A 12,980-nucleotide genomic window follows, 5' to 3' on the forward strand; every position below is an offset into this window, starting at 1 on the left:
ACAATCACTCTGCTACCACACCCAGCTTCCACCAAAGCTCATGCTCTACTACTATTCCAAACATTTTTGCATAGGCACTGTTATTACCTAATTACCCTTTCCGGTTAACTCCGCATGGCCTGTACATTGTATACACACTTACACGGCACGTAACAAGCTTCCCTCATCTGCACCCGTACTAACAGTTGTGACAATCACGTTTATCTCACTCAAACCCCTAATATTGCTCATTCCAGAAGAAGGTGTCCCATAATGAGGCCAAAAGAGCCAGAACAGGTGATAGGGTGCCTCAACATACCCTATGAGGGGAAATTGCCTTCACTGTGGACCAGGACCAGTCCTGTGGATACGCCAGAACATCCATAATATAGAAACCAATCAAGAAGCATCATCCATTGCATTGCCACTTTCCCGTTATCCTCATTGTAAATGTATCTTTAACATGCCAGAAGTTTTACTCCTGGTCCATGCTGAATTCTCTCTTCTCCTGCAGGCATGAGCGTGGCCTCCACAGACAAGTGGGCAGCCCCACAAGACATCTCCTCTTCAACATCTAAGGAAGACAAGGCGGCTTCCTGTACCACCTATGACCACAGATACTGACACCTGGGTGGGGATGTTAGTTCGATTTGGCAGCACAGGCTGGTGACTACATCACTCCTACATCTCCCCATGCCCCAAGTTACTGTAATGACAAAGCATTTATTCGAATGTTTTAAAAACCCACCTTTTCTGCTAATGAACTTTAGAAAGGAAAATCATGGTCCACATTGACTTAATGAAATTCCAGACTCAGAGCAGTGTGGTTGACTCTTAACAGTTCGTTGAAATGTCTGAGGAAGTCATTCAGGTCAAGGGCAACAAATGTTGATCATACCAATGGCATTCCATAAAAGAATTTTTTTAAATGCTCAAAATGCATTGTATGCAAAGATTTTTAAAATCTTCTCTAAATACATTTACCTAGATTATTTCTAACAACAATGATATGTTCTGCTCTCAGAATACCTCCATGTGCACTTCCTTCATAAGGAGATTGCCAATTCACCCCGCTGTCGTCCACTCCTGCCACCTGACTTGCACCCAGTCTATCATGACTGTCAGCCTGCAAGACCAGATCAGCTTGGTAAGCACTTCCATATTATTTTTCTGCCTTCCTGCGTCATTTTTACAGAACCCAGAAGGACTGGAGAATCGCTGATGTTGTCCCCTTGTTTAAGGAGGGAAGCAGTGATGATCCAGGTAATTATAGACCATTGAGCCTGACGTCAGTGGTAGGAAAGCTGCTGGAGGAGGTACTGAGGGATAGGATCTATTTACATTTGGAAGAAAATGGGCTTATCAGTGAACTAGAATTAGCAGTAAAGGTTATGAGGCAGGAGATTGAGGATAGGGGGACAGTGGTGCTATGTTGTGATGCAAATTATGTGCTTCTGAGGAACTGACCCATCAAAGCTGAATGCATTCTGTATGTCAGGAGATACCTTGCAGCCTCACTGAAGGGTCATAGGTGGCTGCTATCCAGCAAAGTTCTATGTGCGTTTGTGAAGATTGATTGCTTCTTCACAAGTCTGGACTATAGTCCAGCCATTTTTCCTCCGGCAGATCCAATTTAACCATTTGGCAGATTATAACACTTTATGCAGTATACTTGCTGACTGAAAGGAGTATTTGAGATGTATAATGTATTATCATGTTTATTTATTTACATCGTAATATTGTAGCTAAATGGCAGAACAGGCTAGAGGGGCTGAATGACACACATCTGGTCTAACATGACATTTGGAACAAGAATTGTGTTAAAATAGTTCATGAATAAATTTGATATCTCTGTAAGCTTGCATCCCATAACTTGCCTTAGACTGATTACCAATGAATTAAGGTCCCTGTCTTAATGGAGTTTCAAGTACTGTTACAATTAAAGATCACTTTTTTTTCTTAGGGTATGAAGAATAAATTCAATGCTAAAATGAAAATATTTCTAGCAGAGTTTTAAGTGACATAAACTACTTTTCATTTGGCATGTTTTCCCAAATTCTACAGTAAACATTTGTGACATTCCACAGTAACAGCTCATACTTTCTATAAAACACAAAACAAGAAACAGCACACCTGAAATTTAAAACAAATAGAAACCCTGGCATTACACAAGTGCACTGGTACAGGACTCTTTGAAAGTTGAGAACCAGATTCATTCTCTGCAGATGTTGACTGACTTGCTTTTCTTATTCAGTATTTTCTCTTTTCAGGCTTACACGTGAGACAGGTAGTCAGTTGCTGGGTAGATCTTTGAAAGCCATTACCATTTATTCTTGTTTTTGACTCTTATAACTAGTGCAATTATAAAACCTGGACACAGACGTATCAGAAAGTTATTATTTTTCTGGCTATATTCCATGGGGAGATTCCACTTTAATTGAATAATAGGTTTTCCAACTCCATGCTCACCAGTTGCAACTGTCCTCCTATTCACAGAAATGGACAAACATAAGCTGGCAAATGCAACAATGGAAAACTGACCAATGCATATTTGTAAAATCCTGAAAAATCCAACAACTTTGAATGATAAAAAGAATTGAAAGACATGAGAAAGACTTTTTATATTCCATAATTAAAATGATCATTCGTCTAGTTAAGGTAACATTGAGAGCATTTTCCTCCTCAAATATTGTTCAAAGATGTTGTTACACAGCATCTGTATTTAATTATTCTAAAATAATTATTTTCCTGTAATTATGTTCAGCATCAATACAATCCATCTGTTGTATTCTTACCTAGGACAAATCTTAACTCAAGTCTCACATGAGATTCTAATAGATTGGTGCTGAAAAAACACAGCAGACCAGGCTTATGCCCGAAACATCAACTCTCCTGCTCCTTGGATGCTGCCTGACCTGCTGTGCTTTTCCAGTACCACAGTTTTTGACTCTGATCTCCAGTATCTGCAGTCCTCACTTTCTCTCACGCGATTCTTGAGTCACTTATTAGGAACAGTTGGGTTGGCTTCCCATCACTGCTGTCGTGAGTCTTATCATCAGAGAATCTTCTCCGAGAATGCAACCAAGATTATGTTATGCAACGTACTTGTTTTAATTTAGAGTGGCAGGGGGAATCCAGATGTGAGCACCTTGTCGAATAAATACAGTGATGACCATATTATAGTCTCTGTTGATCTAGGCTACCTGGAGTGATGCTTCAGTGCTACACTTTTGACTTGGTGGTGAAAATTCTACCATTAACCCAAAGGCTCAATATGAACACAATATCCACAATCATATCTCCAAATAAGAGATAATAAAGATGACATTATTACAATCATAGTATAAATACTTTTTAAAAATTAGACATCGACTCTATTGAGTTAAGCTCAGCAATATCTGATTAATTTTAACCAGATTTGACAATCTGCATTCTATTTTAAGCTGACTCAATAGTCTTGCTAAAATACTGATATTTACTTAGAAAAATGTGAGAAATGCACATTGAAGACCAAAGTACACATTTAAAGATAAAGGACTTTACCGGGCAACAAACAATTAAGATTCAAGAGAAACTTGAGCAGTCTATAGTTCACTGTTCTGACAACACAAATATACAGGCTAATACTCTTATAAATTAAGATCTCATATTTGTCTTTAGGAACTGATGCACATTGTTAATTCCATATTTTAACAGTTTGAACTGCAAATTTGAGATTCCAGAAGTCTTTGTCGTAAAGCCATGGACTCGTCTCTTTCTTCATCGGTGGATCTGATCCCATCTTCTGCAGAAGCCGATTTAGTAATTACTGTGAAAACAGTTGTGAAAAGGTCACATTTATTCATCTTGATAATGAACAAATTTCAGATTTTTTTGATAAGTTTTTTAGCTTCATTGTTTCAAGTGAACATTGGATGTAATTTCATTTTCTGCACTCCAGAATATTTTTACTTGAACCAGAACCTAGGTTGATTTCTAATATACCAAGAAAACCAGCAGTGCACCCTCTTCTGTTTAGTTCATCTTTTGCTTTTGTTTCTGTGGGAATGCATTTATAAATTATCTCAGAATCATAGAATTGATGCATCATAAAAGGAGACCATTTGACCCATTTGCCCAGCTCCCTGAATTCACAGTTCCCTTAGTGCCATTCTCTAGCCTTTTCTGTGTAACCCTGTACAGTCTTCCTCTTATTTTTTATACATCCAGAAGTGCTCTTACTCTCAACTGAATTTTATTTTTAACCTTGTCACTAAATCATCCATGGTATTTTCTTTCCCCCATCAATTAAACACCATCAGTAAAACACCTGTGTTTCCAAATAAATAATATACATGAAACGCCTGTTAAGGCCAATGCAAACTATCAAAGGTGAAAGAGAGGCAGGGAGAGCAGGAGGGATAAATCAAAAAGGATTTGGAAGAGGCTCATTCTTCCTCTTCAGAGCACAAGTGTATTCCAATCAAAGGTCTCAATTGAGTCTGCCTCTACCACACTCAGAGACAGTGTATTTCAAAGACTAACCACTCACTACAAGAAAAAGTTTTTTTTCTCCTAATACTTTTGCTGCTTTTACCAATTATTTAAATCTATGCCCTCTCATTCTCATGCATTTCATGTATGGTCAGTTTCTCTCTGTCTGGACCTCTTCATGATTTTGAAAACCTCCATCAAATCTCCTCTTTCTTTCTAAGAGTTTTTATTCCTAATTTACCTTTCTAACTGAAATTACTCATTCCTGAACATATTTTCATGAATCTCTTCTGCAACCTCTAATGCCTTAATAAGCAATTAGAAATATGAGAGATGATTCAGCACAGTTAAAGGCTGGTCAGACTTAAAGTTGATCAATCACGTTGACTGGATGGATGCATCAGAAGCCACAGGGTGCTGAGTAAAGGTGGAATCTTCAGAGGCTAGGGTCATAATTTTCCAATTCCCGATAGATTCTACAGGACTGGAGAATTTCAAAAGTTTACACTTGTTTAGGAAAGAGTTTAAGGCTAAATGCTTAATTTATGGTTTAACCTTGATGGTGGAAGAATTTTATAGATGTTGTGGTTCTGTTCGCCGAGCTAGGAATTTGTGTTGCGGACGTTTCATCCCCTGTCTAGGTGACATCCTCAGTGCTTGGGAGCTTCCTGTGAAGCGCTTCTGTGATCTTTCCTCCGGCATTTATAGTGGTTTGAATCTGTCGCTTCCGGTTGTCAGTTCCAGCTGTCCACTGCAGTGGCTGGTATATTGGGTCCAGGTCGATGTGCTTATTGATTGAATCTGTGGATGAGTGCCATGCCTCTAGGAATTCCCTGGCTGTTCTCTGTTTGGCCTGTCCTATAATAGTAGTGCCTGTCCTATAACACTACTATTATAGGACAGGCCAAACAGAGAACAGCCAGGGAATTCCTAGAGGCATGGCACTCATCCACAGATTCAATCAATAAGCACATCGACCTGGACCCAATATACCAGCCACTGCAGTGGACAGCTGGAACTGACAACCGGAAGCGACAGATTCAAACCACTATAAATGCCGGAGGAAAGATCACAGAAGCGCTTCACAGGAAGCTCCCAAGCACTGAGGATGTCACCTAGACAGGGGACGAAACATCTGCAACACAAATTCCCAGCTCAGCGAACAGAACCAAAACAATGAGCACCCGAGCTACAAATCTTCTCACAAACTTTGGATTTTATAGATACTCAGCTGAGACTTGATTGAGATTTTGATGAGGTAACTGGGAGAGCTGATGTGGATAACAAAGTTTATCTGGTGCATATGGATTTCCAAAAGGTGTTTGATAAAAGAACAAAAAATTAGACTTGCCAGTAAAGTTAAAATTCATGAATAAAAAGAATAGTGGCAGCTTGGATAGGACATTAGCTGAATGGGAGGAAACAGAATAGCGGTGATTGATGGCTGTGGCTTTCCTTGACTATAATCCACCTGGTGAAGTATGGCTATGTCCCTGGGACCTTTGCTTGGGAATGCTGTGATCAATTAAGGAGCTACCTGGTGACAATGAGCATTCCTGCACAAAAGCTCACCCCAGCAATCACCACTCATCCTCCCAACCCCATCCACATCACCTACTCTGCAGGGACTTGCCTAGCTAGCACTAGTACCTCCAGACCCAACTTATCTGACTAGAGGAGTCTGCTCTCTATGGCATCCTTGACTTTGAGGCACATTCCCATCAGAGGTCACTGTTCCTGATGGCACTGCCAAGTGCAACATCTGACTGGCCAGAAACTCCTGGGAATGTGATCCTGTCTTTCAAAGGAATGAGAGACCTGGAGGCAACTAATTAATTGCCATGTGAATGAAAGGCTCAGCCCGAGGCACCTGAACAATCCAGGTCTAGTTTTCAGTCCTCACATTTGGGCCTCGCTACAAAGAAAATTCAACTAGCAAGGCTGTCTGCTCCAATTACAGTAATAAAACTTATCTATTTGAGGGATCTATAAGGATCTCTATGAACAGATGCAAGTTCCACAAAGATAGCAAAACTCTCAGAACCTCACATTCATAGCTGTAATTAAGACGTACAAGTTGGCTATCTCATGTACTGATTTTTAACTCTGATAGCAAATCAGCAGTAAATTTTTTAACTATTTAAAAGATGTGTTAGGTGTACATTGATACTGAAAATGGGTGGAAGCAAAAGGTGTAAAAGGAGAAAATACTCAAATCAGAGAAGTGAAAGAGTGAAAGTTGGGGTGAGACTGAAGATTGTATTCATTTGGACACAATTGTAAGACCTTGCGATAGATTTTCAACTTTCACAAATACACAATTGAAGACCTTGCGAAAGATTTTCAACTTGCTTCTCAGGCACAATACAGGGAGTTATCAATCAGTTTTTACAAAAAACATGCTTGATCTTTATTTGTCGTAACAGCCACCAGCAAATCTCCAATTAGGAACAAAGATTTATGCTTTGGGTCAGTGAGGTGCACTTTCGTGAAGCGGGTAACGTCTCACACAATTAACTTTATCGAAATGCCCTGTGTAGGTTCTGGGGTCACACGTTCTTCCACTTAGCTAATTGACAAAACATACTGAATAAAAGTAGTATGATGTTTTAGAATTGCCAAAGTGTGAAACTTAACTGTCATGCAGCAAATTTGGTTCTTAGTAGTTTGTAGGTCTTAACCAATATCCTCCATGTAGTGCTACTGTGTCACATCTAAACTCACAACTACAGTATTACCTATAGGAACAAATACCATTGCAAGTATATGGTTCAGTAATTACAATAATTCATTTTCTGTAGAATCTGACAATTTTTAAATGTATTGTAAAATTAAATATGTAAATTTACTTAGCAAATTTAATGTAGAATAGATATAGCTAAATATCTTGTTTTAGTATCTCATTCAATTTGTCTGCTTTATTTACAAATAAATTCCAGCTTCCAGTCTTTATTTTTGTCAATTCATTCATTTTAGAGCAAAAATGACTGGTTTATGTGAAATAAGTTCTAGAATAAATGTATAACTTTTGAAATAATGATCCGCCATATTCGCTTGGCTGTTAACACAGAAATAATAGCACACTGAGAGTAGAATTCCATGTCTCTTTTGGAAGCAGGTTGGGAGACTGGGGCTCCCATTGATTGGGAGAATAATGCAAGATAGGTCCTTGTAGTCCATTTCTGATCGTTCCAGGTGGAAAAGGGAAGCCTTTATACATTAAGCCAGAAATGCAGATGAGATACTCACTACATATAAACTGTTCAACTTTGCCTGCAGCCTCCTGGAGGGTCCCTCATTGCTATAATTCATAGGTTGGAAGTGGACTAATAATGAATCCTGACCTGACTCCTCAGCACTACCACTTCATTCACCCTACCGATCAGGTGATTCTCTCCTTGTAATTCTCACACCAGCCCACACTCACTCTCTTTAGACTCCCACTGGCAAATCCCAATGTACATCCGAGCATTATTCTCAGAGTGGTCTCTGCTCCTCCTGGTACTACCAGTAGTAAAGAACTGGTCGCTTTTAATTGGCTAGCACCTCCTTGCAACAGGATTTCAGTTTTATTAGATTCTGGATTATCCTGACAGAGAATAAGTGTTTGATTATTGCATTTAGACTCAGGGGTCCAGCCAGTTGTCCTAACTTTGGGCAGGACACACATTACTCATATTAAATTTCACCAACAAACAGAGAATGCTGCAGGAACTCACCAGGTCTGTCAGCATATGTGGAGACAGAAACGGAGTTAACATTTTGAGTCCAGTATGACTTCTTCAGAACTGAAGAATTGTTTTAGATAACCAGCATTTGCAGTATTTTGCTTTTAAATTTCATCAGTGCGTGCTGCTGATATTGTGTCTTAAGATGACTGGAATTTATGAGCCAGGGCCTTTTACAAGCCTAAATTCCAATACAGGATAGAAAAGCACTGATTCCGTGGAATTGCTTAACTATTGGCCCTATCTGAATAGCTTTGACCTGACCCAAGATTCCAGTCGATCTTTGAAAGGTAGGGAAGAGTGCCTTATACTTCCTGCACAATTGCCCAGATACTCAGTAAGGTGACAAACAGGAAAATGAGGGAAGAGGCTGGAAATATTCTCTCTTCTTCATTGTTGAGAATAGTCCATGTCTCCATGCTTCAATATAAACCAAGCAGTCACCATTTTCATTCAGAAAATCCTATGTCAAACTTAAAGAGACAGAAACTAACTAATCTGGATGGTCACTTCTTTTTGCAGCATTTAGAGAACAGATAGTCATGGGAACAAAGCTCAGGAAAATTCCTTTTAACCTACTTAAAATTTAAGACACTTGAAAATAATCCTGAGTGCACACTATGGAAAGATCCTTGTAGCAAATAGTGATGTAGATGTTTCTTTTTCCTAGTAATTTCAATAGGAATTTTGAGACTATTCTGGTCCATTGAAATAGGTTTCTGTTCAGAATGGCCATCAAAACAAGCCATACTGCTGGAATCAGTTGTTGCCACCCTCAGTTTGAGAAGGGTATGATGTTTTTAAATTATGATATATATTTTTCTAGTGTAAAAATATATGTGTTATAGTACAAAAGAAACCAGGGCTTTTGATCTATACATTCTTTACAAAAAAGGTGCCTGTTTTGAAGTTTATTTCAACAAAATGTCTTACCTTTCAGTTGTGTTGCATTCTGGTCCATATTGGGGTCAGATTTTTGATCAGCTTTCTTGTGTTTGGCCAAACCATCCACTGTATCTGACTTGACTTGTCCAAGGGCTATTAAAGGCATCATTGCATCCATCATAGATGGTTCTAATAACTCCTTACCTTTTATGTGTTCTAGCACTTTAAGGCATTTATGGGATTTTATTTCACTGATATTTTCTTCCAGGAATAGAAGGTACAGATTCAAATCATTCCAATAACTTTTGGTAATGTTCATCACTTCAAACTGTGGTAAAAGTTCATATACCTTTAGAAAAGTGAAGTTTTTTCTGAAAGGAAAAATCATGCCATACACTGCAACTGGTATAAGGAGGATATATACAACAATGTTGACAATACTTAGAAGTTGAAAAATTCCAACAGAAATGAGTTTGCATTGAAAAAATTCTGGTATGCTTGTTTCATTCCCCAAAATACCAGTTTTAACTGAGCATCTGAATTCATCCGTGAGAAAGGTCAGAGAGATGTAATACCCCAAGTAGATGCAGGCAAGTATAAGAAAAGTGAGAGCGAGGCCTTTGCGAATAAGATACAATGTCAACATACTCCAGGAATCTTCTTTTGATTTCAAGTAACGCTCCACGATTGGGAACTGGAAAAAATTCTCCTTCTTCTCCTTGGCACTAAAGTTAAAGAAAGAACGTTTAATTAAGAGAACCTAAAACATGATGTACTATTTTTAGGTGATCTATTTTAGTCATTTTGGTATTAATGTAAATTTTTACAAGATTAATCCGCTTTGGGACTGACCTTTTAATTCAAGTCAAAATAGGATCATAAAGAAAGATGTGAAGAGCTCTGCCTGATGACAGGCCAGGTAGCTTGGACACGCATTACACCAAAGAGGCTCAGGGTGATGCCTACAGGAGAAAATTGTAAAGTTCTCACACCTGGAGACCTACACTGACTGTAGACAGACTTTCAGTCTCTAAGTTTTTGGACAAAAATAAAGAGGAATAGAGAGACAAAGGACTGCAGCAACTGTAGTTCCTTCTGCGAGCTACGAGTGGAATTGTGGGAAGACAGACAGTCTCTGGTTTAAGAGATGCAGCTGCATCCAGTGACAATCTAAGGGATCTCAAAGGTTTGTGTTGACATAGCTAAGGGCTGACGTAATGCCTTACAGCTGGTGGATGGTTTCGTACTTCCCCGGAAATGCAGAGGAGTACTTTTTAATGGTTTCCTGATCTTACTGCTAAATGAAATGAGGAAAAGCAAGCCAAAGGCTGAGGGTGACTTTATAGAGTTTTATAAAATCATGCGGGGCATGGATAGTATAAATAGACAAGATTTTTTCCCTGGGGTGGGGAGGTCCAGAACTAGAGAGCATAGGTTTAGGGTGAGAGGGAAAAGGTGTAAAAAGGACATGAGGGGCAATGTTTTCACACAGAGGGTGATGCATGTATGGAATGAGCTACCAGAGGAAGTGGTGGAAGCTGGTACAATTACAGCATTTAAAAGGCATCTGGATGGATATATGAATAGGAAGGATTTAGATGGATATGGGCCAAGTGCTGGCAAATAGAACTAGATTAGGTTAGAATATCTAGTCAGCATGGATGAGTTGGACTGAAGGGTCTGTTTCTGTGCTGTTTATCTTTCTGACTCTATGACTCGAATTGGAAGTTGGAAGATAAATTGGTCTTCTTTCTGTAAAAACAACAATTCTGCAGAAAAACTACAGTGAAATGTAACTGTAGCATAGTGATTTTGGTTGTATTAAAAGTTAAAATGGAATAATCTCTCTGTAATTTAGCAAGTTAGTTGGCTAGCCAATAATGTTTAGTCAATGCTGTTTAAATTTGTTTATTATAGAAGTAGTCTTTTGAAACTATGCAGTATTCTCAGGGCATCAGGCAATGGACTCCCAAAAATTACAACATATGAAACAGAGAAATATGAACTTCTTTACCACTCTCTTTCTCATGGTAAACAACAGTGTTCAATGTATCACACATCAACATAAATGAGACTGGAAATACTTTAAGTAAATTTTAGTTTTCACCATGTGAGCAGTAATCTGAAGGAGGTGTGAACGTATCCCATTAAATTTTGCAGTATGGCAGTACCAGCAAGTGAAGCCTAACATCATGCCACCAACATTTAATTTGTCTATGTTTTACAAAAGCTATATATGAGTTCTCCTTCAGGATTTGTCTGCCTCTTTAATTTTCTCATCTCTTTCGACAATATAACAAAACATTTTGGCAGTGAAAGATCACACTGTATGCCCAATGAACCCAAACCACAAAAATAGGTCAGCAATGCTGCAAGGTTAGAATGGTGGGCTGAACTCCAAATGCTCCAGAAAAAAAAAGAGAATTCAGTTCATAATCTTTTAGAATTTGTCAAATATTGTGTGTTTCAAGTGAAATACTTGCCTTATTTTCTTGCTGATTCTTGCTAAATAGCTAATTAGAAAGTTGAGAAATGTTTGTGCCATGATTGCCCCTTTCTTTCTGTTCTTGTATATTTTGCATTTGCATTAACATAATTACATATTTCATGATCCCCATCCACTCCCACAAAAGCCTTGTTTTGCTAGAATGTTGCCAATAAAAACTCTTAAAAAGCAACAGTCAGGAAAATAAGCTCATTTTCCATTAATCTACAATTCAACGTTAAATAAATGATTGTTACTGTAACCACAAAGACATTATATGACCTCATCTGTCTACCATTCTATACAATTTGTTTAATATAGCAATCAATTTGATGCAGAGGCTCGGGATAGCTGCAGTAACTTATTACGATACAAAATACAACAAATAGCTTATCTACATACCCACTCGGTTCCCCAAAGGATTGGGGCCAGCCATTGACATCAAATCCACTGGTGCTGGCAATGTGCTGTGCTAATCTAATTCCACGATTGTAAGCCTTATCAAGCTCTTCTATTATAAAAGTCAATTCACCATAAAGCTGAGGTGCTGCAGTGAACTGCCAAAATAAGGCTGGAATATACATAAGGATTGCCCCAAGCAGAAGAACATATGGAAACACCTACATTAAAGAGAAAAGGTTTTGTATGAGAAGAGTGTTTTTTCACATATAATTGATAAATTTATAAAGAATTACATAAATAAGTCCAAAATTTAATGTTACATACAATACAATGCATAGTGTATGAGCTATTATGCTTGCCAGACAAATGATGAAATATACATGTACATGTTCAATATTCTCTGGCACAAACAGCCTGAAAAGGTTTCCTCTCAAGGTTCAGCTTCTCATGGTAGTGTTATTCTCTTCCCCTGCAGCGGATTTCTCAAGCACCAAACTTTTAAATCTGACAAGATCAATCTGGTCAATGACAGCTCTTTGCACTGGAAATCCATGCTATTGGTGGGCTTCACAATGTAAAGCTCAGCGCAAAAGAATTTTCTGATCAAATTTGGCAGGCTTTGATGAAGTTACAAAGCTACCTTCTGCCTTCTGCCTGATTACAGAGCTTTTCACATACCTTTAGGAAAAAGAAAAGTGTGTGTACATCTCAACTCACTTCACAGAATACACACTGGACCACAGATGACATTGGAGATCTTCACACTAAAAACAGAGTTCTAGTGACTTTCCACCACTTACAGATTCTCCTTGACATTAACTCTCTGACTGCAGCAGAGACAGATTCTGCATTCTCAGTCTGGATAGTTCTTTCAGGCTTGGTCATGGTTTCTGAACACCTTTGAGAATGCAAAACCTTGTAACGTTTGCTCTTAGGACTGAAAGGAGGTTGTAAAGATTCTCCAAGATTTGTGGTCTGATAAACGTCTTGATGTTTTCTAGTGTCAATATTTCATATTCAGTTTTCAT

At 38.5% G+C, this 12,980-nt stretch overlaps 1 protein-coding gene across 1 annotated transcript in view; it reads right to left on the reverse strand.

Annotated features, from left to right (window-relative positions):
- Nucleotides 1-3,501: 3,501 nt before the first annotated feature.
- Nucleotides 3,502-12,980, reverse strand: part of panx1a (pannexin 1a) — an 84,793-nt gene continuing 75,314 nt past the window's right edge. The window contains exons 3-5 of the mRNA XM_043691504.2: nucleotides 11,953-12,170; nucleotides 9,114-9,790; nucleotides 3,502-3,787 (exon numbers count right to left, since the gene is read on the reverse strand). Of these exons, the coding sequence (XP_043547439.1) occupies nucleotides 3,669-3,787; nucleotides 9,114-9,790; nucleotides 11,953-12,170 (1,014 nt within the window). The 3' untranslated portion in view covers nucleotides 3,502-3,668. The remainder of the gene's footprint in view (nucleotides 3,788-9,113; nucleotides 9,791-11,952; nucleotides 12,171-12,980) is intronic.

Source organism: Chiloscyllium plagiosum, unplaced genomic scaffold (genome assembly GCF_037043375.1).
Source record: "Chiloscyllium plagiosum isolate Xiang-an unplaced genomic scaffold, Cpla_swu_hap1 HiC_scaffold_6, whole genome shotgun sequence".
Taxonomy (NCBI): Eukaryota; Metazoa; Chordata; class Chondrichthyes; order Orectolobiformes; family Hemiscylliidae; genus Chiloscyllium; species Chiloscyllium plagiosum.